The 25,024-nt window shown below is 30.8% G+C and overlaps 1 protein-coding gene across 2 annotated transcripts in view; it reads right to left on the bottom strand.

Moving 5' to 3' along the window:
• Positions 1 to 3,529: 3,529 nt before the first annotated feature.
• LOC111623735 (centrosomal protein of 135 kDa-like) overlaps positions 3,530 to 25,024 on the bottom strand; it is a 46,625-nt gene continuing 25,130 nt past the window's right edge. The window contains exons 3-11 of one of the 2 annotated variants that reach the window (XM_023366417.1): positions 21,290 to 21,385; positions 14,714 to 14,845; positions 11,290 to 11,360; positions 10,041 to 10,110; positions 8,839 to 9,303; positions 8,350 to 8,598; positions 8,161 to 8,244; positions 7,995 to 8,078; positions 3,530 to 5,470 (exon numbers count right to left, since the gene is read on the bottom strand). In XM_023366417.1, the coding sequence (XP_023222185.1) occupies positions 5,312 to 5,470; positions 7,995 to 8,078; positions 8,161 to 8,244; positions 8,350 to 8,598; positions 8,839 to 9,303; positions 10,041 to 10,110; positions 11,290 to 11,360; positions 14,714 to 14,845; positions 21,290 to 21,385 (1,410 nt within the window). In that variant the 3' untranslated portion in view covers positions 3,530 to 5,311. The remainder of the gene's footprint in view (positions 5,471 to 7,994; positions 8,079 to 8,160; positions 8,245 to 8,349; positions 8,599 to 8,838; positions 9,304 to 10,040; positions 10,111 to 11,289; positions 11,361 to 14,713; positions 14,846 to 21,289; positions 21,386 to 25,024) is intronic. The other variant, XM_023366418.1, reaches the window with a different exon arrangement.

The raw sequence follows: 25,024 nt of genomic DNA, 5'->3' as shown, positions 1-25,024 counted from the left end.
CCTCGTTTCCACGGTCCTATCGATGCAAGATTTGCAGAAAGCGTGTCCGCAACTGGATTCGGCATTAAACGGCGAGGAGATAAAATAGAAAAAATCGAGAGTAGCGCGTCGACCCATTACGCCGTCTGTGACTACTGCGGAAAAGTGATCCTTTTATCGCGATTACGTCATCACGCAGAGAAATGCCAAAGGACTATCAATAACGGAAAAAAGAAAAGATCAACTCTTAAGAAAATCGTTAAATGCGGGCGATGCGAGAAGAACGTTTCCGGTAAAGGACTATTAAAGCGCCTGAGAAAGGAGAAGAGGGGCGCAAAATCGTTTATTTGTTTGGAATGCTGGACCAAGAATCTTTCCGGAATTTGATGATAATTTAATAAAATTAACACAAAATTTGAATGAACAATTTCGAGTACAAGAAACATTTCGTTGCCGTAAAATTTCCCTTTGAATATCGAATACGTCAATAAAATTTGATTACTTTTCTTTACGGACGATTTGGTTTATTTACAACAAAAGAAACTCATATTAAGATTCGTAATAACTTTTTTGTTTTAAGAATTTCGCGGAAACACGAAATAATTTGTCAATTCGGACGAAAGCGCGATGGCCGGCGGATTTACCAGTTTATTTCTTTGGCAAATGAAAGGGACCCGCCTGTTTAGAAGTTCCAAAAATTGGTTTTCTTTTCTTATAATCTTATTGTATTTTATTGTAAATTAGGCCGACAATTTTCTCGTCTCAGGTTCGTTGCTATTCTTCGAATTGAAATTTTATTGATATAAGCAGAGATTTTTTGAAATAATTTACTTATTTTAACCGAACCATCTCTAGCCGAGTACGGTGGAGACCGATTTTTTTGTATTATTAATGTAATAAAGACGGACATTTTTCCGGTTCGACGAGAATGACCGAAAAGTTGTAAATTTTGGAAATTTCCGTGGACACCTGGTCTTATATCGTGGTTAGCGATTCGGAATGTACTTGCGATATTAAAAATGCATTTAGAGAAGTCTACGGGTTTCACCGGCTTACCGAATAAACGATACGAATGGATCCTAGACCACGCTGACGCGCTATTGACCGATTGTCCCCGGATGTCGGCATCCCTATCGTCAAACGTCACTGATAGGAAGCATTGTTTACTTCGCTGATGGTATATGAAAGATGTTAAAATGGAACGTTTGGAATGAACTAAAGCCGAATATTGACGCGATGGATTTCGCGTTTGTACCGCGGATGCTCGATATAGAAAAATTACGTCATTTGGCACAAATGCCCGAGCTGGATGTATCGTACATTTCGTGGCACAAATCGGACGCAGCCAATCGCCAACGAATAAGATGGTTTGACGTCATTTTCTACAAAGAACGAATACGTAGGTAACATGGCGGTGTCGTCGTCGTCATCCGTCTTTGATTTATTCTCCTTTCTTCCCGCCAGTTAGTTGTACGAACGAAGCCGGAATGGCGCGGAATGAAATGATTAAGTCCGTTAAAACTTTGTACGGCCAAACCGCTTTTGTGGATACCCGGCTTAAATGAATCGCTCCGAGTTATTTTCGTATGTTAAACGATTAAATCATCTATGTGTAAATGAGGATGTTTGTTTGTCTTTTCGCTATGCGCGCCTAGGCCGTTCGACCAATTGCTATGAAACTCTGAGGTTACGTTTGTATACCTTTAACTTACATCGTGTCTCACGCCAAAATCTTGACGAATTTCTACATGTCAATTAATTTCTGTCATTTTCTAGCTTTATTAGTATTTTAAATTTTTGCCGTAAAGTAAATATTTCTTATAGAAAAGGATATAATTAATATATATATATATATATTGTATTCAGTTAATTATTGCCACAATTATCTAGTGAGAAATAGACACGCTATTACGCCATTGCTGCAACAGGTAGCGCGTGGCACCTGCCTGCGTGTAGTAGTGTTTGCTCCCGTACGTCATACTTTACCTGTTAGCAATAGAGCGGTGCCGGTTACGTATCTAAACAGGGGACAGTTTTACATTTCTTCTGGAGATGCATCCTCCTTGGCAGATCGCTCACGTAACTAATTTTAATAATTTTTCTATAAACGCAATATTCGCGTGGACGAACTTAACTACCACGAAACTGGACACCCCGCCACTCCCGATTTCATCCGTTCTTATTAACTCATTGCCCTAAACTTCTTTCACCGATACTGCTTAAGATGTTCTCGCCTAAGATGTTAGAATGTGATTGGGGCACGATTTAGTTCAACCACTTTGAAGCTTAATAACTCATGTGTTAAACCATCCGAATCCGATTTAAAAACCGCAGAAGTTATTAGGCTCGAAACAGGGTGAACAAAATTGTATCCTTCCCACAGTCTAACATTCATGCATATAGGGAAAAAAACCGAATCTTTTGCGTATCTGGACATCTGGAGGTGTCCAGTCCATAAATGTAAAAATTTGGGAGGGGTCGTTTTTCGATCGATGGCTACATTTTCCCTGTTATATATAACAGCCGGGAAAGTAAAAATTATCCAATACATATTTATATATTGACTGTGTCCTCACTTAGAGGAGTCTTTTAGCTTTGGAATAAAAAAGTTTCTATTGCTTCGTGTATTTTTCTAAGTACTTCCCGAGCAAAGGATGCTTCAGTTTATGTAATGCTATATTTCATCCTTGAGGTATCTAAGAAAAATATTTCCTTCATCCTGACATTCCATTTTCGTGAGCAGTATCTGGGATGTACGATCCTGTCGACGTGTTGCTTGCACGTGTCTTACAGAACGCGCACGATCCTCAAAATGGATTTCTTCGTGCACATAAATGCATTTACGCATACTTGGCAGAACACTTTTGAGCCATCCACTGTCAAATCTCTCGGCTAAATTCGCTTCCCTCACCCATTTCGGCAGAAGTTGACAGACAGAACTTTTAGGTTTACCCATTTTCTTAGCCGAATATAAAACCTCAAAGCTGCCCACACTTCCGCACTTCACATTGCCACCAATGATTTATTAAAAAGTAGCCAAAAAGTTACCGAATAAAACTAAATTAGCCGAAAAGATAGCCAAGACGCTAATAAGTTTTATTTTCGTCAATTAAAATAAAAACCTGAATTTGGCATAAAGTAATTCAACCCGGCAACATTGCAAAATGACGGTTTCTGCTTTTGTTCCGAAATCCGAAATGGCTTTTTAGGTATTTACAATGGCATCAGTGACCGCAGTTCTTTTAGACATTTTGGAAGAAAATCCAATACATCGAGGTTAAAAACCGGGACTACAGCGAACAGTCAAACGTTTACTTAAAAATAAATCTCTAAATGTGTGGATGAAGATGGTGTGTGTGTCCGAGGTTTGCAAAACGTATGTCTTTTTGAAGCTGCTAACTTTCGGAGGCAGCGAGTTCGTACTTCCTGCACTGTTATCAAGAGTAATGTATTATTATTTTACTAAAATATTAGTTATTTTGTATATTGATTATTTCTTGATCTCTTTCGTTACAAAACACAAAGAACAAAATTGAAAACTGTGCACAACTGAATTTACCAATTTTATTTTTGCTCTCGACTGTATTACAATAAACGGAACTTTTACAATTCCTAAAACTATAGTTCTAAAGTTTAAATTGCCTAAGGTTACAACTTGATCTTTAACTATGGGAATGCTAAAGTATGAGGTGTGGTCTAGATTCGCTTCGATTAGCTTTTCAAAAACTACTGTTAAAAACAGCAGATGGTTTGGGTATTTTTTCCAATATAAACAATTATCAAATCATCCGTTTTGATATAAATTAAATTAAAACCTGTATACAAAAAAAGTTAATACCTTTGTTACATTTGTCCCAGGTAATAGTTGCATTTGATTGTATTGTTGCTTAGAAAAGTTTAAGTGGATGCAAAAACTTTTATTTTATTCATAATCTATTATACTTTCCAATCATTTTTAACTGCTGGAGCAGAACTAATAAAAAAAAACAAAAAAAAATATAACATTGAGATAACAATTTTCTAATTTTAAACAATAATCCAAACAAATGATATTTTACTATAACAAAATTTTCAAAATTAAAGCCTCGTATAGATACAAGCATATAATACTAAAATTTAAATACTGTATATGCAAATATGTATAAAAAATTACATTGCAATTAAACTATCCTAGTAAGCTTTCTAACATCAACTTGCACTTAAAAAACATTAAAAATGAGCCAAAAAAACAATATAAATGTCTCGAGTTCAACCAAATTACAACTTTAATAAAATTTGGCCTAACGCCACTTAAAAATCATCAAATATATATTTCAAATTTCGAGTTGCAAGTAATATACAAATAAATTTAAAGTAAAAAAACTATAAAAAAGAAGTAAATTTTGGCAATTTAATAAAATTTTTGCATAATAAACTGAAAATTTTCTGGAAACAACACTGCCGTAATATTCCTTCTGTAAAAATTGAGTTTGTAGTTGCAACATTTGCATTTATGCAGCTATAGAAACATTATTTTGACTGATCGGGCTGCTTGTAATTCATTTTAACAGAAAAAAAGCAAACTATATCAAATATACAAAACACATTCCGCATTCCTCGTACAGTTTGACGTGTATAAAATTTATGTAATACATCATTTATGTACAAACTTCCCTTATCCATATACATTATTATATAACCAATTACAATTTTTATATATTTATATATATACATGCATAGATTTATATATTAATTCATTTCTCGAGATGAAATCAATCACGATCTGAAATTAAATAGTTTTGACTCGTTACGTTCTTTCCTCGGCAATTGTAACTTGTAATCATAAGAGAATGCCTTTAAAAAGCTGATATGATAATCCCTGAGATTATAACAATGATTACGGAACAGATTACAATGGTTTAACGGAATATAAATTATGTTTTGTGGCAACACAATTACAAACTCGATCTTAAATATAATAAATAATTCTTATAGATATAAAAAAATTACAAAAACTGAGCAAATTAGTTTTACCTATTCTGTGGCAACAACATTAGTGCACGCTTACAGCGTGCTAAAATAATTTTATGCATTAAGAACTGAGTAAACATATTAGAATGCACATATTGCCAGTTACACGTTTCGGAATTTGAATAATGAGTTAATTTATATAATTACTGTTCTACTTTCAAGCTGTTCAACACTGCACAAAGTAACTTTAAAACTGTACAGAATTTTTGTACTTTAAAACTCAACTTTCTGTATTTACCTTTCTCCTGGCAATATAGAAACTTATATTAAAGTATTGCTTTGGTCTGTATTGCTACTAGAATCTAAATTCCAACATATATAATCACACGTCCATTATTAAACTACCGATTGACTTACGCCCAAAAGAATTCTGATTTGAATGATTGGCATTCTCGTTCATTTTTCTAGCTTCGTCAAGAGACCTTCTCGATTGGACTATAGCAGACTGTAATGTTTGTATAGTGACGTTCAGCTGTTCTATCTGTCAAAGTAGTAAAATTTGATTAAATCTGTTATTGTGAAAATATATTATTTATGATACTAAGATAAATTATTATTTAAAAAAATATTTAATGAAATTATTAAAAACAGTGCAATAACATAAAAGTTTTTATAGATATATTGATGATTCTTAGAAAAAAATCATCAATAAACGTTCAGAAATTAAATTGTTTTCATATCTTTATCTATTTAAAACATTAAGTGGATAAAAAAGTTAATTATGCATGAATCAGTTATATATTTGTGAACTACTGAATAGGAGAAAGTAGGATGTAAATGAAAAAATTCCTCTTCAATTTTGTTTGTTTTCTTATTATTTATTTATTATTATGCAATCTTTAATAATAATTTCATAATATTGCAAAGATTTTGATTAATTTGACTGATTAGTTAATGTGAGATAACTGACATTAAAGCTACTTAATGGATTATAATTATCCATATCACAGGCAGATATAATCCACAGCTGGTTTTGAGTAATTAACATTTATTCAGTTGCTTAGCAAAGAATCATGACTGCCAAACAGCTCTGATTCCAACGTGGATAAACTTTATTTTGACTATTTTATTATACACTTAAGATTGTGTGTAACTAATTAATTATAGTTCATACATTCTGAAAATGATAATGATTGATCTGATACTTTTTTGAACTTGGATTGGTGGAATTAGGCAAAGTGATACATGTGCAATCTGCTAAGGGGAGGCAAACATGTTAATCAGGTACAAACCCACAACCATATAAAATCACAGTAAATGCTGGTAGTTACCAGCATTTGGTGGTTTTATTCACTCAACTACTGATAGACCCCAGAAACATGCAACTAAAGGAAGTTAATGTTTTTTTTCTTTTTGCATATTTTGGTGAATCATGGCTCGACAACAAGGGTGACTCTGCCGAAGTATTCATCAACTACCATCAGATCCTGAAGGCATGAAGGCAAATGAAAGAAGAAAACATTTTTATGTTTTAATTTAATGTTTCTTCTATTAAATGTTGTAATTAAAAAAACAAATATTTTTACTGATGTAATTCACAGATTCTTAGGGTTTCCAGGTCTTAAATTTTTTTCATACATTTCATGGCTTATATTTTTCTTAAGATGATTTCTTCCCTTTTTTCCTCTTGCATCCATACATATCAAAAGATTTTATTTTAAAACTCCATTATATTGTACTTACATTGTAATTACAATATAGTGGAGGTTTAATACAATCTAGTTGTAATTACAATGTAGAATATTCTAGTTTTGAAAATGCTGCTGATATACAGGAGGGGCAGAAAGGATGGACATTTTTTAAAAAATCTGTAATTGTTACTACAAAAGATACTTGTTGGAAGATGCGAGTTTGTATTGAAATAGCATTTTACAGCATCAAGTGTAGAAAACAACATCTCTCATGTGGTGTCTGTTATCAGTGATGGTTGCCTCCAGGGCAATTTTGGTGACATCCATGCAAATAGCTTCCTTCAGTTCTTGCAAAGAATGGGCTTATGCTCATACACAAGAAATAATCGCACATGGATAGGTCGAGTGAAAGAAGAAACCGATGAATGTCACCGAACCTGGAAATGAGGCAACCAGGGAAGAGACAACAAATAACGTCATCTCTTCCCTGAGAGCCATCACCCCACCCTGTTGAAATCACACATGTCTGATAGGAATATATTTCCATCGTATGCAAGTGCAAGGATGAGTGTACGACCAAGCCAGTCCCTTTGCATACAACTGTTTCCTCAGTCATATGCAAACACACAGTGTTCTATTGTCCATGGCTCCATACCTTCAACTGAAAAGACAATGCAAAGACCTAATGCTACCTGCCACATATCTGTCACTACACCTGGTGGTGAGTTCTAGCCATTTCAAAAACGTCCTTCCTTTCTGCCCACCCTGTATATTAAAATTGCAAGAATTTGTTAACCTTGATCTGTTGTATGAGGAATTTTGTGAGTGTAGAGGTGTTTTATTAGTGTTAATTATTAAGGCAGTGATTTTGATAACTGGCTGTATTTTTTTTCTAAAGTTTCTAACTAAAGTATTTGAAACATAAATAAAGTCATAGGGTTTTAACTAAGTATTACAGGCTCCTAATACTTTTGTAGAAGACTTTTTTCAGTAATGAAGAACAAATGGACAGATGTTAGAAACAGGAGCCATCCAGAGCTGATCAAAAAGGAACTATAAATTTTATGCAATTTCCCTTTCAATTTTAAGCAATTTGCAAAACAGGATGAAAAATTATTAAGAGCAGCTAAATCATAATAAAAATATTAGGAGAAGTAAATAGCATGTAAGTTAATGCAAACAATGTTCTATACAATGTAATAAAATGTTTGATCTGTGGTAGAAAATCTTCCTTTTTTTCCTGAAAAAACCTGACAACCCTATAAATTCCAACAGTGATGATGATTTAATTAAATTAAGTTTCTACTATAACTTTCTAAAACTGCCACAATAGAAATAAATTGCTAGTTAGTTAATAAGAATGAAAAAAGTTACTTCTTTTTCATAAATTTTCAATTTTTTCCTAGTATTCTGCAAGTCATCTCGAGTTTTCAATAATTCTTCACCTTGTTCATCTAACTAATAATTAAAATTTTAAATAGTTATGATAATTAATTTTTTAAAACTTATTCATATTTTTACATAAAATTCTTAAACCTACTTGCACCATTAAGTGACGTTTCTGATTTTGTAGTATTTTTTCATTTTTATACATATCTTCTAATTTTTCTTCCAATAACTTTAACTAAAAAAAAATGTGATAATCCATTATTCTATTATTATTATAGCATGAGTATAAAAGTTTAGATTTTAAATAAATAAATTAGTTCAATAAGTAAAATTATTATACCTCGCATGCTTCAGTTTGAGTGGAAATAGTGGAAGAGCATCGAGAATTTTCCCATGGAGTCTGTACAGATTGATGAATTCCACAATGGTCCTCTGTTTGTATCATAACAGTGTTCTTTTTGATTCCTAACAATACTTCATCTAATAATTTCTCATCACACAAACTGCTATTGATCTCACATAAGCGATTATGACAAACCGGCACATTCTTCACTTTTTCACAATTATGACTGACGATAGAACAGTTTTCCTAAATAATAATAAAAATGAAATTACAAATAAATGATTTTCAATACAATTTCTACATAAAAAAGCTTATTTAATGTACAATATTTTTAAACAAATTAATTTGTTTTTTGAAAGAATTAATCCAAAAATTCAGATTCCTGTATTAATTGTGTGTGAAAAATCAACCAAAAATTGCTGTTTTATGTATTTTATTATGTAAAAAAAAATCTGCATATAATCACAGGTTAGGATATATACTTACATTTTCCTTTCTTCTATTTCTTTCTGTAAAATTGTTATTGTTTTGCACAATTATATTTTTTTCATTGGACACAAAACAAGACTTATCACAAATGACCAAGGACAAATTTTTACAATCAACATCGATAGGAAGACTTCTTGTAAAAATAGTTGCATAATTAGACCAGTGACGCTCTCTCGGCTTCATTCTCAGACAGGCCAGGAACGATTCGCTCTTTGTTCTTTTTATTTTTCTAATATCATCTAACGATTCTTTCAAAGAGCTAAATGATTCCTTCATTTTCCATTTGTCTGTATTTGCTCTTGGATTAAAATGCAAATCTGTCTGGATGCTTTTCTGAATTGGAGACCTTTCTATCTTGTTTTGCTCTGTTTCTTCCGACTGTTGATAGTTGTTTTGAAAACTTCTCTTATGTGTAATTACTGGACTATCAGCAGTATGATAGGGAGAATTATCCATTTGAACCTAGATAAGAAAAATAAAAATAAAATTTAAAATATAAATGTTGATTGAATGAAAAAATTTAGTTGACTGTGGTAGAGATATAAGATTTCATAGAATATCATTGTTTTTGATTCAAGAAAACTTTATATATTTCAACAAATAATATATATTCAATAGAGCTATACTTTAGAAAATTGAGAAGAGCACATAGAAAACACAAAGTAAACACTAACAAGGAAACAGAAATTACAAGAGATGTAATTGAAATTTGAGAGTTGTTAAATATCATTTTAGTATTGTTGATATAATGAATAATAAAAGATATTTTTGTTAAGAAATAGAATGTTGTTCAGAATTTAAACTGTGATTTGTTTTCCTGTAATAATCCTTTTTAAGTACCTTTAAATTTAGAATTCAAACATAGATCATTAAAATTTGATAAGTTTAACTTAAAAATGGCTGATGATATTTACGCAGTAAAAAAATTTGTTGAAGAAATTAAAATGTCTTTTTAAATATCTTTTGCATATCTTTACAGAGGCACAATCTCTAATAAAATGTCAAGTCTATAATGTTTGTTCCTGGTGATTGAGCATGATGAAATGAGAAGGCATTTTAGTTTCTTTTTTTTACTATTAAAACTGGAATTCTTAATGCAAGACTAGGTATTTTTTGAAACTTTTACATTGAAATGAGAAATCATAGAAATAAATTCATTACAGTAACTTAATATTTATAAATAGTAATATAATTATTACCTCAGAAGGAATACAATTTCTGTTATCATCTGCAATGCTTTGATTTAAATTTAATGATTCCAGAGAAGTTCTGAAATTAAAACATATAATAAAATTAATTATTTTCTTAAAAATACTGTGTTTTTTACTGTGTTATTTTCCATTACAGTAGTCTCAATTCCAAAATTCAATATTTTTATGCATTTTTTTTATCCAAAATTGAGATGCATCTTAGAATCAATGACATCTTAACCTAGGTTCACATTGGTGTACAAACTGCTACAAAGTGGATACAAACTGCCAGTTTGTCCCCTTTCAGCAAGTGTTGAACCAGTTTGTTAGGAATTGAGAATATCTCAATTTTTGCCAAACTTTGTTTTGTTTTTTTTTGGACTAACCAATTTTTCATAACTAGTGTTAAAAACCTTTTTAACCAATCATATCCTAACTTATAGTCCATTGCAGACAATGTTTTGTTACAGTTAATGTTCTTTTTGCTTGTTCATAGTGGTTTGTATAACTAAACCTCGAACACAACCTTTTAATATGAAGCCATTTTATTATCTATTCAAATGCTTTTGGTCATTTTTAATGACCTTCTAATTCTTAAAAACAAAAATCGAATGCTTCTAATTTGTATACAACAAAATTTGTTTTGGAATGTTTTTAAATTTAAAAATGTTCTAATACAAATTTTGTTATATACAAATCGGAAGCATTCGATTTTTGTTTTTAAGAATTAGAAGGTCATTAAAAATGACCAAAAGCATTTGAATAGATAATAAAACGGCTTCATATTAAAAGATTGTGTTCGAGGTTTAGTTGTTTTTACAAAGCGCAGTTAGAGAAGAATGGTTTGTGTGAGTGTAAACTGAGCTTTACATTTGCACGCTAAAACAATAATCAGAAGTCATTGTGATAATATACTATGCTTCAATAATAGATATTTCTGGTTACTCTACCCACTGGTTAAATTGATTCAAATGACCTTTGCTGGTAAGGAGTATTTAAATTAGATGTTTTTTAATGTTTAAATTGCTTTTGAGATAACATTATGATGATTCATTAAAAGATAAATTATTGTATATGCAGAAATATATGCATTATTGTATATACTTAATAAAATCAATTATTTAAAATTTTTCATTCCATAAAAAAAATTTTTAATTTCAGTTTCACTCATTGTTTGCCTTAAAATTGAAGTAATCTTATATATCAATCAATTTTAATTTTATTTTAAATTTCAGATAACAACAATAAAAATACTTACCTTTCAGATACTGAATAAATAGGACCAAATACTTGTTCTGGAGTAACTTCACAAAAAGTCATGCTATCCAACTGCAATAGCAAATAGACATAATTTAAAACAATTTTAAGTTCAAAATAAGTCAAAATTTACATATTTACAATTTCTTTAAACTTGATGCTTAAAAACAGAAATCTTTATTGAAAAATCTACTTGTATCATAACTCATTAACACTCAATGATAAAGTTAACATCCAGAGACAATTGTCCAATAACTGAAATCTTGGCACACAGTTATGTCTTAGAGAGATATTAAGTTATTATAGTTGTAGTCCTACTGTATGCCAGATAATGTCAACACAATGTCTTAAAATTGCTACTCCAATATCCCATAAAAAAGCTTGTTCACAATTTTCAATGTATCTCTTTATTTAGAAGTCTTCAAACTTCAGACAAATCTTTATGATGTAAAGATATTGTGCACAGCTGATGAAATTTGGAAAACTACATCATCAAGCTGAAGGAAGCAGGAATAGCTGTTTTGCCACATTACCCACCATCTATCATTCCGACTGACTCTGAGGTGTTGTTGCCAATAATAAATACAGTAGAACCTCTATATTCATCATTAATCTGTTCCTAAGGACCTAACGAATATGGAATATGACAAATATAGAAACAATTTTTCTCATAATAAATAACTGATATTCAATTAATCCATTCGCATCCTGAAAAAAGGATACAAGAATAAAAATTATGTTGTTTGTAAAACTTTATCTTTACTGTACAAAATAAATACAGTATAGTGGTAGAAGGGGAAGAACAGTATTATTAATATGGTATTATTATTTAGAGAAGACATATCAATTAAAACATTAGGTAATTCCAATTGTGATCGTGGGGTCTGTTTTGCCAATGATTCAGTAGCACTCGATTTAATAAAGAACTTGTCCAGTGTTGTGTGTTTTTGTCTGCTTTTTAAAACTTTTCTGAAGTAGACAATTACATTATCATTGAATGTATTTATATTTTAGTTGACTACAGCAACATTTGGGTGCCACTTTGGAGCGATTGGAACTTGATTTCTCGCATTTATTATTTTTCAATAACTCAACAACACACACGATGACCACATAAAGTAGACTGATTAACTACAGCTAGCTAACACGGCTAGCTGATGGGCACGGGTGTGTGATTGTAGTGACACTTCTGGTATCTGGAATGACAACGAATACAGAAAATACTGATGAATATGGAAAAATAAAAAAGTCATCAAAATGTGAGGAATATCAAATATTATGAATATAGAGGTTCCACTGTATATGAAAGTGTGCACATGTGTGCATGCACCCATACCATCAAGAGAGTTCATGACACAAGTACAAGCAACTGCAACATTGTCTTTGATCCCATCCAGAGACAAGTGGAAACCTCACTACAGAATCCTGTCTCTTCCAATACCATTAACAGGCAATAGCAGAAACAAATTTGCATGCATGGCAACCATTAAAATATTGCCATTACCACTCCAATGTTTTTGGTTTCATTTGCAATGGTACTGTGACAGAAACATGGACTGGCAATATATTGTCTTTAGCAACAAATCCCAGTTCTGTTCAAGAACAAAACAACCACTGTGTCAATGTGGAAGATCGATAGTAAGTGCTTCAGTTCTGCTTTTACTGTTGAGTGGCATACTGCCTCACTGCTAGTATACTAGTCTGCTGAGTCATCTTGTACGACAGTCAGCCACCCCTACATAGAACATCATGGGACCACTATAAAATTTTTTTAATTGTTGTAGAAGCAACACAATGTGGCTATCTTTGTTTAAAGTTTAAATTTTAAGTTTAATGAAATAAGTTTAAAATACACCATTTGCCAAAATATTTAAAAATGCAACTTAAATTAACTGTATCCCAAACAACAACCGAAGTTGTAGGAGGAAATTCGCCTATTTTACCGATCTAGGGATCCCCTTTTCCAAATTTTAATAATAGACTCAAAATAATTTAAAGAGACAAATTACAATAAAACGGTTTATTATCCAACTATCAGAAATTTCACAACACGCCAAGGAAGAGAGGAAGGAGCAATTAAATAATTAAAATTATAAAGGATTTTAAAAAATATATAAAAATGGGGAATATCGCGCTTCTGACAATTGCTGCGAGTGTGTGTGCTAAATTTGGAGAATCTGTGCTTCTCGCATGGACAACTGTATGTGGCCAGCTCATGCATCTGAAAACCTTTTGATTTATTTGTGTACGTACCAGACAGAAAAACAAAAAATATCGTGTATCCACAAGCACTCCAATAAATAAATAGAATTGAAACGACACTTTGAAATGTTTTCCCGATGAAAATGAATAATAATAATAAATTTCAATAAAAATGATAAAATGTAAATTGAATTTTAACATAACAAGTTTACTTGAATTTCCTTTCTTCTGAGATCACAGTAATGCATGACGAGTAAGTTAGTTTTTTTAATAAAAAAGTATTTAATTCTGTATGACAATTACATCCACAAAACATTAAATGTTACTCATGTATAATTGACTGATTTATATAATGATCAGGGTTCCTGATAATGTGCATACTATGCTTAACAATTCAAAATGGCACACAGAAATTTGTTATGTTCTCCACCAATATTGTCTATTTCTTGTATTCCCTCCAAAGTGCAAAGTACTGAACTTCATTCATTATAACACTAGCAGGTACGTGGAATAACATCACTAATGCATCTACAATATAGACTGCACGAAATTTCTTTCACGTTACCATGTGGATTATATTTGTTATTGTTACAATTAAATATTTTTAACTATATTTAATAATCAGTATAAGTTAATTAAACAAAACATTATCTTTAATTATGTTGATTGACTATGTACAAAACAGATAATTAAGACAGAAAGTTTGTAGAATGTAAAAATTTTTAATTAAAAAATTAAGAAGCTAAATTTTAAAAGATAAAATAGAAAGGCTTTTCTTGTTTGATGTATCTTTTAACATCATGCAACGTTTCTTATTTTTTATTTTTGCATCAAAGAAAAAAATAAAAAAATTAAAAGTTTTTTTTCAAGCAACAATCAATTAAAGAATTTTAATAAATATAAAAATGTTTACAGTTTAGTGCATTTTAATTTATTTTGTTCTCAACAGCATCCTGTTTAAAACTTTATGGTAAACTATACACTGATTCTTAAACCTATACTTAACAGTTAGAATGTAATAAATATGGCTGCATATTTAAAAGGTTTTCTTGAGTGTGTTTAATTAGTAAGAAATGCAGTCTACGATGAGTTTTAACAGTTAACTTGCATGAAAATTTTAATATATACATTTAATCTAAATTAAACAGTTACTAGTTGATAACTACATATTGCAAAACATATATAAAACTGAAGTTTATATTATATGCAAATTGCAATTTTACCTCCCAATTCCCTGTAGATCTGGCTTGTTGAATAATATGTAATAAACCATTAATATCATGATGTAAATTTGCATTCTGTTCTCTGAGGTAACCATTTTCAATTTTTAATGAGGTGAATTGGTGCTGCAAATCCTACAAAATAAATATTATTTGCTATCAAAACTACATTAACTCATTAAATAAATAAATATATTCAAATAAAATATTTATCAAAAAGTTACCAAACTGTTAATGTAATAAAACAGAACATTAATAAATTTTATATAAAGAAATTCATTTAACATAAGCAATAAATTTATTTTTATTACATAAACAGATACAGTAACTTCTCAAGTTATGACCATTTGCACTTACAACAAAAAAATTTCATAAAAATTTTTTTAAAATATATCAATTTTTATAGTTTTCATCAAATATATCATACATATATATATCTTGTATGCTTCTGGTGATTGATTGCACGTTTCTGCAATCGATTGCATCATCTTTAGTTTTGTTGTGCAGTTAGTTATCCTTCGCGTGTGCTTGTGTAAGAGGGCTAATTGTTTTAAGTAGTTTACTTACAGTGTAAATTGGAAATTCTACTTTATTTTACATTGATTTGTGATATTTTAGCCCCAAAATGGCTGGTAAGACCAATGAAAGAAAGAGAAAGACAATAGACTTAGAGATGAAAATAAAATTAATAAAACAGCATGAGTGCGGCAAAACAGTGTCAAACTTGTCACGTGAACATAAATTGTTGCATTCAACTATTTCAACTATAATAAAGGACAAACAACAAATTCGTGAAGCAGTAAAAATTGACATCAGTAAAATCAGCCATCATCACAAAAAAAAACAAAATGGTCCCATGCATGAAATTGGAAAAATGTTTAAAGACTTGGATGGAAGATTTATTACAAAATAATGTTCCACTAAGTCTCATAACCATCCAAACTAAAGTGCAGTCTTTTCAAAGATTTAAAGAAGAAGGAGGGTGACAACTATGACCAAAATTTCAATGCAAGCTCCAGCTGGTTTGAAAGGTTTAAAAAAAATGTGAAAACTTCCATAATGTGAAGATTTGTGTACAGACAGCAAATGCAGATTCGAAAGCTGCCAAAATCTTCAAGGACAATTTTGAAGCAATGCTTGAAGAAGGAAATTATATGCAGGAACAAATTTTTAATGTGGATGAAACTGCATTATATTGGAAAAAATTCCTGAACGGACATACATTCAAAAAGAAGCTAAATGTATTTAAAGATCATGCTATCCTTTTGTTGAGTGGAAATGCTGGTTATAAATTGAAGCCATTTATGATATATCATTCCCAAAACCCAAGAGCCTTCAAGGGAATCAGTAAGGACACATTACCAGTACATTATCATGCCAATAAGAAGACATGGATGACATAATGCCTTTCTGAAGACTGCTTCGTTGCAGAAGTAAAGAAATATTGTGATGAAAGACATTGCTTTTAAAATTGTATTGCTTCTTGAGAAGGCTCCACACCCTCCACACTTAGGACAGTCCCATCCAAATATAAAAGTGGTTTATTTACCACCTACTACCACAAAAGCATACTACAGCCGATGGATCAAGAGTGTATTGCTAACTTCAAAGTGCATTATCTAAGAATCACTTCTGCTAAAGCAATTGTGGGAACTGAGAAAGATCAGACATTGAGAGAATTTTGGAAAAATTATAACATTTTTCATGCAATAAAGAATATATCAAAAGGATGGTCCAATGTAACAACGAAATGTATGAACAGCATATGGAACAAACTCTTAAAAAGGTTTAATAACAATATGAACTTTATTAGAGAAGAGGAAATAGAAGAGGTAGTTAATGTTATTGTACAATTTGCTCAACAATTAAATCTGGAAGTTGATAATGAAGATGTAAACCAACTTTTGGAAAATAATATGGAGGAACTCACAAACCAAGATCTGATTGAGATTGAGAAACAACGAGTTGCAGATAAAAATGTAATGGAGCTAAAAAGAACTGGATGAACACAAAGAACCACCCAAAAAATTTGTGCTGAAAGAAATGGCATCAACTTTTAGCAAAATCAATGAAATAATTAAAAAATTTGAAAATATAGACTCAGACATTAGATTTTCAATGGTACAACACAACATTTACCAAGCGCTTGCCTGTTATAATGAAATTTATAACAAAAATAAATAGTAAACTGTCCAAACAAAATTGGACTTCTTTATAAAAACAAAAAGCACTACTTCTACACTCGCTGATAAATCTCAAGAGCCAGCAATGAATATCAGTAGCACAGATGATGATGACAATCCAGAATAATGCTTATATATATATATATGTATATGTATGTAATTATTTACTTATATGTAATTAACAATTAAAAATCAGAAATAAAAGCTATTAATTTTGATATACATGTCTATTATAATTATATTTTTTATTTTTGTATAAAATTTGACTTACGACCATTTTGACTTACATCCGAAGTTGTGGAACTGAACCCCATCATAAGTCAAGAAGTGACTGTACACAAGGATGTAGCCAGAAACTTCTGTGCAGGAATCACTCTCAAGGCTGATGAGTTGTGTATACTTAGTATAGATATTAAGTATACATAATCTGTAGATAGGTAGGCTACCATAAGATGTAGTAGTCCACAACCAGTAAGAATACATTGTGTAAGGAGCTGCTACACAGTACACACCAATATGGATTTGCATGTTATACACAAGTCAAATGCAAACTATTGATACACATAGTAGTGCTCAATGAAAAACAAGGCCATCAAGAACAAGTATTCAATTTTATCTCTCGTTGCCTCTTAACTGTTCCTGTAGCATAATTTTGAGTATGATTTGCCTGTTTTTCTGTTTCATCCAATGGATCAACTCTGTGTGACATTAATTTTTACGCTGTTTTTTCTTTTAAATTTAAGTGAGGCGATATATGAGCATTAAGTAAAGGAAATGCCACCCAATGTTGCCACATTCCTATATATATATATATCTTATCATTTTCTTAAAATCATTACATTTTAACAAAATGACAACATGATATTTTGAATAATTTGAAATTATAGGAAATTAAAACAATTTATTCGTACTTGTACTGGCAATATTAATTCACAAGTTAATGTAAATATTAACAATTTAATTCTTTTTGCCTCTTTGTCCTTATTGTTTTACATTTCTGTGTATATATTGTCTATTTGGATCTTGTTTATTAATAGGACTTATTTATTATACTGATGAAGTTTCTGATTAGCAAAAGAGAGAAGATCTTTAGTCAAAAATTTGACAAAGAAATTAACAATTTAGTTATACTATATTAAAGTATGTGTATTATATCTCCAATTTACGATATCATTATGTTCAAAAGACCCAATCATATCAAGAAAATATCATAATATGAACTCAATAATACACAGTTCTTTTCAAAAACTTATTCATGAACTCAAAGTTGAAATGCACATCAAACAAGTGAGTTATTTCTACCTTTAAAAAGAGATTCTTTTTTAAATTTTATTTCATTTCATTTTTTTACTTATATGCAAAACTCCAAATAAAACAAATGTTAAAACATAATAAAAATACTTTCATTTGTAATGCTAATTGATTTATACACTATCCATATCCATATAACCTAGTTTGGCAAAAATTTAAGCTTGTCATAGATAAATAAATAAATAATAAAACAATGGGATCGGTTATTGAAATATTAAAATTAATAAATTCTAAAAAATTTTTCTTTAAAAAAACCTTTAAGAAATACAAGTGAAATTCACTTTTTAAATCCGATTTCGATAGAGTTTAAAAACAGAGAAAGACCAGAAATTCACTTTCACTATTTCTTACTTTATTTTTCTTTTTTTTATCCATATATATTTTGCTTATCAGCCTCATCAGTGGATCTATTCAAATCAGATTTAAAAAGTGAATTTCGCTTGTATTTCTTAAAGGTTTTTTTAAAGAAAAATTTTTATAATTTATTAATTTTAATATTGTCATAGATATTTGATTGTACATTAAAGCAATGGTAAAACAAAGATGTACAGTACTGTATATAATAATATATCCAATAAAACTCATAAGTCAAATTGCATTAACTTGAAGTTGAATACAGGTATCAGACACAGTATACAGTTTTTTCCATATAATACAGTCTCGTTAAGTTAAAATTGTCAATACTTTTAACTCAAACCTCTTATTCTCCCAAGTTTCCTCCACCCTTCGATAGGTACTTGATCTTCATTTTATTTTATAATCTGCATGAATACAGATGACTAACAAGTAAGATAAACACTATGGCTCCATGTCAAACACAACACCATGACATTACAACCTTGCATGGATCCTTTTACTGATACAGTATGTTACTGGCATTCTGAATGGGACACAAGAGGTGTCTCAACAATACTGAAAAGAGTCATAAATGATTTTGTGATCATTCTGTGAACAGATTCTTGAGAAACAGCTTCATAACAAGAAATTTACAGCCAAATAAAAATTTGAGAAAATTGGATATTAAATTTGTTAGCTCAAAACTCTACATCAGGACTTTTTTTTATCCCTTAAAGTGTGACTTAACAAGGTCTTACAGTATAAGCTGCTCAATTCTTTAACATAAATACTAAGTAAAATTCATGTATAAATCACAGAAAAACAAAGTAAAAAGTTTCTAAAACACAGTTGCTAAATTCATTGCTGTATGCACAATTTTCAAATGATTAATAGGAATTATTTTGGTTCTGATGCCAATTTATTAATAGTTTTCTCATTCTAATGATTAAAAACTTTAAAAAAATGTTAGAATGTCAGTTAGAACTTAAAGTTTGAATCTTCTTGTTAAACCTGAAGCAGACTTATGAAAAGAAGTAAAAAATGTTTGTTTAAATAAATCAGTCTTGCTGAAAAAGTATTTAAGATGTTGTTCAAGCTAAATTTGTTTCAGCTTTCAGAGAGGTATTTTTTTATATGTACTATTTTTTCACATTCCTTCACGATTACTAAATTGCATGCACATATGCCACAATGCAATTAAGTTTGGAATTTCTGCTTCATTTTGTCATTCATGCATTTTGCCATTCACACCATTTGATGCATTTTGATAAAACCTCCTCAACTTCTTTGCAATTAAAATGTTGAGAATTAGAAATGTAACCTTTGTCATCATCATCTTTATCCTCCTCTTCATTATTTATGTCTTTGTTCACTACTTGTTCTATGATTTCATTGTCGTTTAAAGTTTCATGTATCAAATCTGAGCTATCCACATTCAGCCAGTCATTTACATCACCCTGTTCTATTTGAAAATTGTCATTACACATTTGAGAAACATCATCCAGCAATTGTTTGTTTTCATCACTGTTACTTCGGTTAAGTGCACCTGATGGCCAAATTCTGTTCCAACTTCAAGACAATGTTTTATTTGGAACATTATTCCACACCCCAGCAGCAATGTTGAAAATTGTATGTTTAATAGTTTTGTATTAGAATTGTTTCCAAAATTTATACCCATATCACAAGAAATAAAATATTGAACAAATATTTTCTGGTAGCAATGCTTCAAATTTTCAACCACTCCCTGATCCACTCTCCTTGATGAAAGAGGTTTTGTTGGAAAGGAGACAGACACATTTTATATCTTATCATCTTTTTTATTTTATATCTTCCAAGTCATTCAATGGATATGCTGGGGCATTGTCCATAATTAAAAGCACTTTTTGTGGTAAATTTTAGATTTAAGATACAATTTCACCTGAACTACAAACACATTACAAAACCAAGCTGTAAAAATTTCTTGATCCATCCATGAATTTTTTGGGTGTAATAATCAACAGGTAATAATTTTTGATTAAAATTTTTTAGAGCTCTTTGTTTCTTAGCTTTCCCAATGTTAATGCAAAGTTAATGGAAGTTTGTGATTTCTGCCTAAAAATAACACCTTTTCAAGGTCATCTAGTTTCTATCATAATCTAAATATAAATTACTTGAAACAGATTTTTTACATGTAAGAATTAGCTAAAAGAATTAGCACAGGAACACTATTTTTTTATTTAGTTTAACAGAAGACAAAAGTGAAGTAAAAATCCAGTACTGTTGTTTTTTTCTAACTACCTTCTCTATTGTACTATTTCTGTCTCTATAACACTTGATGTAAGTAAACAATCTAACCGAACTTTTCCAAACACAAACAATAGAATTTGTTGCAATAAAATGCTAAAAAAGCCCTTTGATAAGCCAAAGAAACTGAAAATCTGAACAATCTTTGAACTCAAATAATTCTGATAATCAACACTTTACAGTATTTATAAAAAATAAGAAAGAATGTCTTTGAATAAAACAGAATTTTTCCAGAAATTATTTAAAACTTGCTTACATTTTAAAGTGTTTTCAGATACATTATGCATTTTATCTTCAAAATATTGATAAAATTTCCTCTAAACATACTTTAAATTATAAAAAAAATTTTAAATAATTTCGAGAAAAATTTCAAAGTTTTATTTTGTATTTAAAGAATCAAATTTTGTTTAGTATAAATGAAAAAACTACACATTTCCAAAATTTGTTAAGAAACATATTAACTCACATCAAGATTTACCTCAAAAACAGATTCAACATGAAGTCTTTCGGCCACCAATCTTCTCATTTCTTCTTCACATTCCCGAATATGAATTACAGTCTCCTGTAAATGAAAATTATAAATATATTTATAATATAACTTTAGTGGACTTGATGTTAAAAATAATAAATGGTGATAAACAAAATTTTAGATAACTACTGCTAATGTTCTTTGATGATAAAGCCAATTGTTTGTTTTGGATGTGTTTTCTTTCAAAATATATTTAGTTGATTTGTTATTTTTACTTATAGTAAAAATGATGAAAAGTCATCAATAGTTAGAAATACTAAAATCAAATTTAAATTTTATAAAAGATTAAAAAACATTAATTTGTAGAGAAACAAACACTATCCAGCACATTTTTCTATAACTCTATGTTTACAATCTTTCAGTTTTGAGCAGATTTTTTTCACATTTAATAATAAACTTTTATTCTGCTTTCATATGCATACAAGATTAAAATGTTATGGATATTTTCTAGGGTCTCTTTCCATCCTAAGAGTACAAGGAGAGCCTTTTTTCATGCCTGCCGTGTTTGGCCAGGCCTGCAACAATGAATGGTCCCACAAAAAATCTGGAGACTGATTGCCTGGATTTTATCTGAGATACTTCAGAGTGGAAGGCTAGTGTCATTGGTCATTCTATAGTCTATCTTAAATGTTTAAGAGTACACAATTCCCAAATTTACAGGAATCAGAATAAAAAATTCTTTAAATATTAAATTTTATATTGTGAGAAATTCTATATGGAATAATCTAACTGTACAACTTTACATTAAACTAAAATAGAAGTTACTTGATTTGAAACTTAAAATCAAACAATACATTGTATATATTATGTTCTACAAATACATGTTTATATTTTACTTTATTGGTTTATTTGTAATTTACAATGTCTCCAATTTTATTATCTGTGATTTGATCATAATAATATTTGAAACCAATAAACTTATTTTATCATTAGATTTGCATTTTTTTCAATGATGTTTACCCTTATACTACGTTTGCACACAATCCACGACTCACTTCGATCTCGATTTACCCACAATCTGGATTGTGACTGTCGCTAGTCGAACGTCATGCTGTTCGCACAGGCAGTCCGCTCGAGAAGAACCTGGCTATTACACGCGATCATAAAACTGACGTAACTACGCGGTAAGTCACAAACACCAACAAACAAAATGGAAGTTTTGGTTAGAAATAAATATTTTTTCTTGCCGTACATCTAATAATAGACAGATGTCGTCATCTCTCTAGCTGTCTTTTTTATTTCTCTGTCGATAGCCCGACATGTGTTCCGCAGCCATCTTGTATTTTCTCGCGCGCGTGGGATTGTGGGATCTCTCTTATGACTGGATCTAGTTTCAAGAACTTTCTCCAGTCGCTCGTGATAGAACCTCGTTTCAGTCGAGATTGAAACAGTCGAGAGCATTTGCACCACGGAACTCTCTCCCACCTTAGTCACAATCTAGATCGAAATGCTCGGTGCGAACGGGGTATTAGACTCATCCAACATTATAAACATTAATTTTAGGTAGTGGTTACATTATACCATTAGTTTTATTTGTGATTTATAAGTTAACTGAGTGAGCAAACAAAAGTATAATTTTTTAGAATTAGCACAAGAAGTTTAGAGAAGCTGCAAGCCAAACATACTTCTTGCATCACTGGCTCATGTTTGCAACATCACCAAATTCCTTGAGAATTCTAATTTTGTTTGATCTCAATGCAGATTAATGATATTTAAGTAATGCACTGAATGTAATACTGCATATTTTAAAATAATTCAAAAGCCTATAGCCAAGGAAAATCTCAAAAATGCTTTTTTTCAAATTTGAGATTTCCTCAAGAAATCATTTTATAAACTTAAAATTAAAATATTTTAACATTTTACATAAAATTAAAATTTGCATTTTTCACGTAACTATAAAAAATAAGTTTCATCTTAAAGATTCTTTTGTATTTTTTTTTATAATGAAAACAACTAACTCAAAAACAATAACTGCTACAACTCGAACACCAACTATATAGTGTATTCACTCGAACACAATAATTGCTACTTTACAACTGGTTAACTTAGAATTAACAAACAATTACCAAAAACCAGCAAATTTTTTAAAAAAGGTAAACGTTTTCGCCCGTGTTGAACGGACACCATCATTCTAGCTTAAAGGGGATGAAGACCAGGGCCACTCATAGGTATTGCCTGGTTTGAAATGGATTGAGAGGGAAAGAGTTAAGAAAAGAGGCAAAGGGAAAAGTAAAGTGAGATAGGAAGGGGATGAGAGTGGAAGTTTCATAGGCGTCAGTATCGGTGTTTTATTTAACAAAATACAAAATTGTTATATAAGTAAAAGGCACATTAACAGTATGACAAGATGCCCATACAGAGGGTGTTACATAAGGAAAACGGACATCATCAGGCAAACAACTGCTGAGATAAACAGGGAATTGACAAATGTGTGTAGGGGAGAGGATGTATGATGTAAGACGAGAGAATGGGGAGGGGAGAACAGTGAGAATTTATATTTCATAGAAAGATTTCCTCGCCATGGGGAAGGAGTCAACATCACGAAAGTTAGTGGCTGTGTTACTGCAGGTGGTCTTGTATATTTCTACTTGCTCCAGATGCTTAAGGAAAACTTGCTTAGATGTGTTATGTAATAGACGTGCCTCGGGGAATCCAACTTGGATGTCTGGGTCAGATAGCTAAAGTGGTGTTGGCCAAACCTTTTTTGATAGACTTACAATGCTCTTTGAGGCAAATATTTAAAGGGAGAATCATAATGTCCAACTGTCACTTACAATACATAGGAGCTATGACTCACCTTTAAATACCTGCCTCAAAGAGCATCATATGTCTTTCAAAAAAGGTTTGGCCAACACCACTTTGGCTATCTACACCTCTGACCCAGATATCCAAGTTGGATTCCACAGGGCATGCCTATTACACAACACATCTAAGCAACCTTACCTTAAGCATCTGGAGCGAGTGGAAATATACAAGTAACATGGCCACTAACTTTTGTGATGTTGACTCCTTCCCTACGGTATGGAAGTTTTTCTATGAAATATAAATTTTCACTGTTCTCCTCTCCCTGTTCTCTTGTCTTACATCGTACATCCTCTCCCCTACACATGTGTTTGGCAATCCCCCATTTATCTCAGCAGTCGTTTGCCTTATGTCCATTCAACATGGGTGAAAATGTTTGAATTTAAAAAAAAAAATTGCTGGTTTTTATTTTTTTGGTAGTTATCTGCTAATTACAACTAACTCAATAGTTGTAGTAAGTGCTCTAGTCATTGCCAAGAGTGACCAATATGTTTATATCTTAAATCAGTCTGGAAGCAAAAATTGGATGAAGGTCTGGGTAGCATACCTAGCAACATATCTATGTAATAAGCAAAAGTTGTGGGTTCAAGTCCAGCTCCAGACCAATCTTTTTTTCTAGAATAAATATTCTAAAATTGTAAGGAACCAAGTCTGAGCTTTATTTTTATTTTACTTTTATTTTGCTTTCATTATATTTTGTTTGGGGCTTATGTTTAGTTAAGATGAAGGTTTCCTCACCATTCACCTTAGTAACTTAAAAATAGAAGAAAAACCAACTCACCGACGAAAGAAAAGCGCCGTAGAAAAACTCGCGCACACTTGCGCTTCCCAAGCGGAAAAAAGTAAGTCCGCACCGAGAAAAAGGGGGGG

This window comes from Centruroides sculpturatus, unplaced genomic scaffold (genome assembly GCF_000671375.1).
Source record: "Centruroides sculpturatus isolate CEXI.00-Female unplaced genomic scaffold, Cexi_2.0 scaffold372, whole genome shotgun sequence".
NCBI lineage: Eukaryota > Metazoa > Arthropoda > Arachnida > Scorpiones > Buthidae > Centruroides > Centruroides sculpturatus.
Note: the sequence above shows the minus strand (reverse complement) of the source record. Positions and strands in the feature narration are given on the sequence as shown.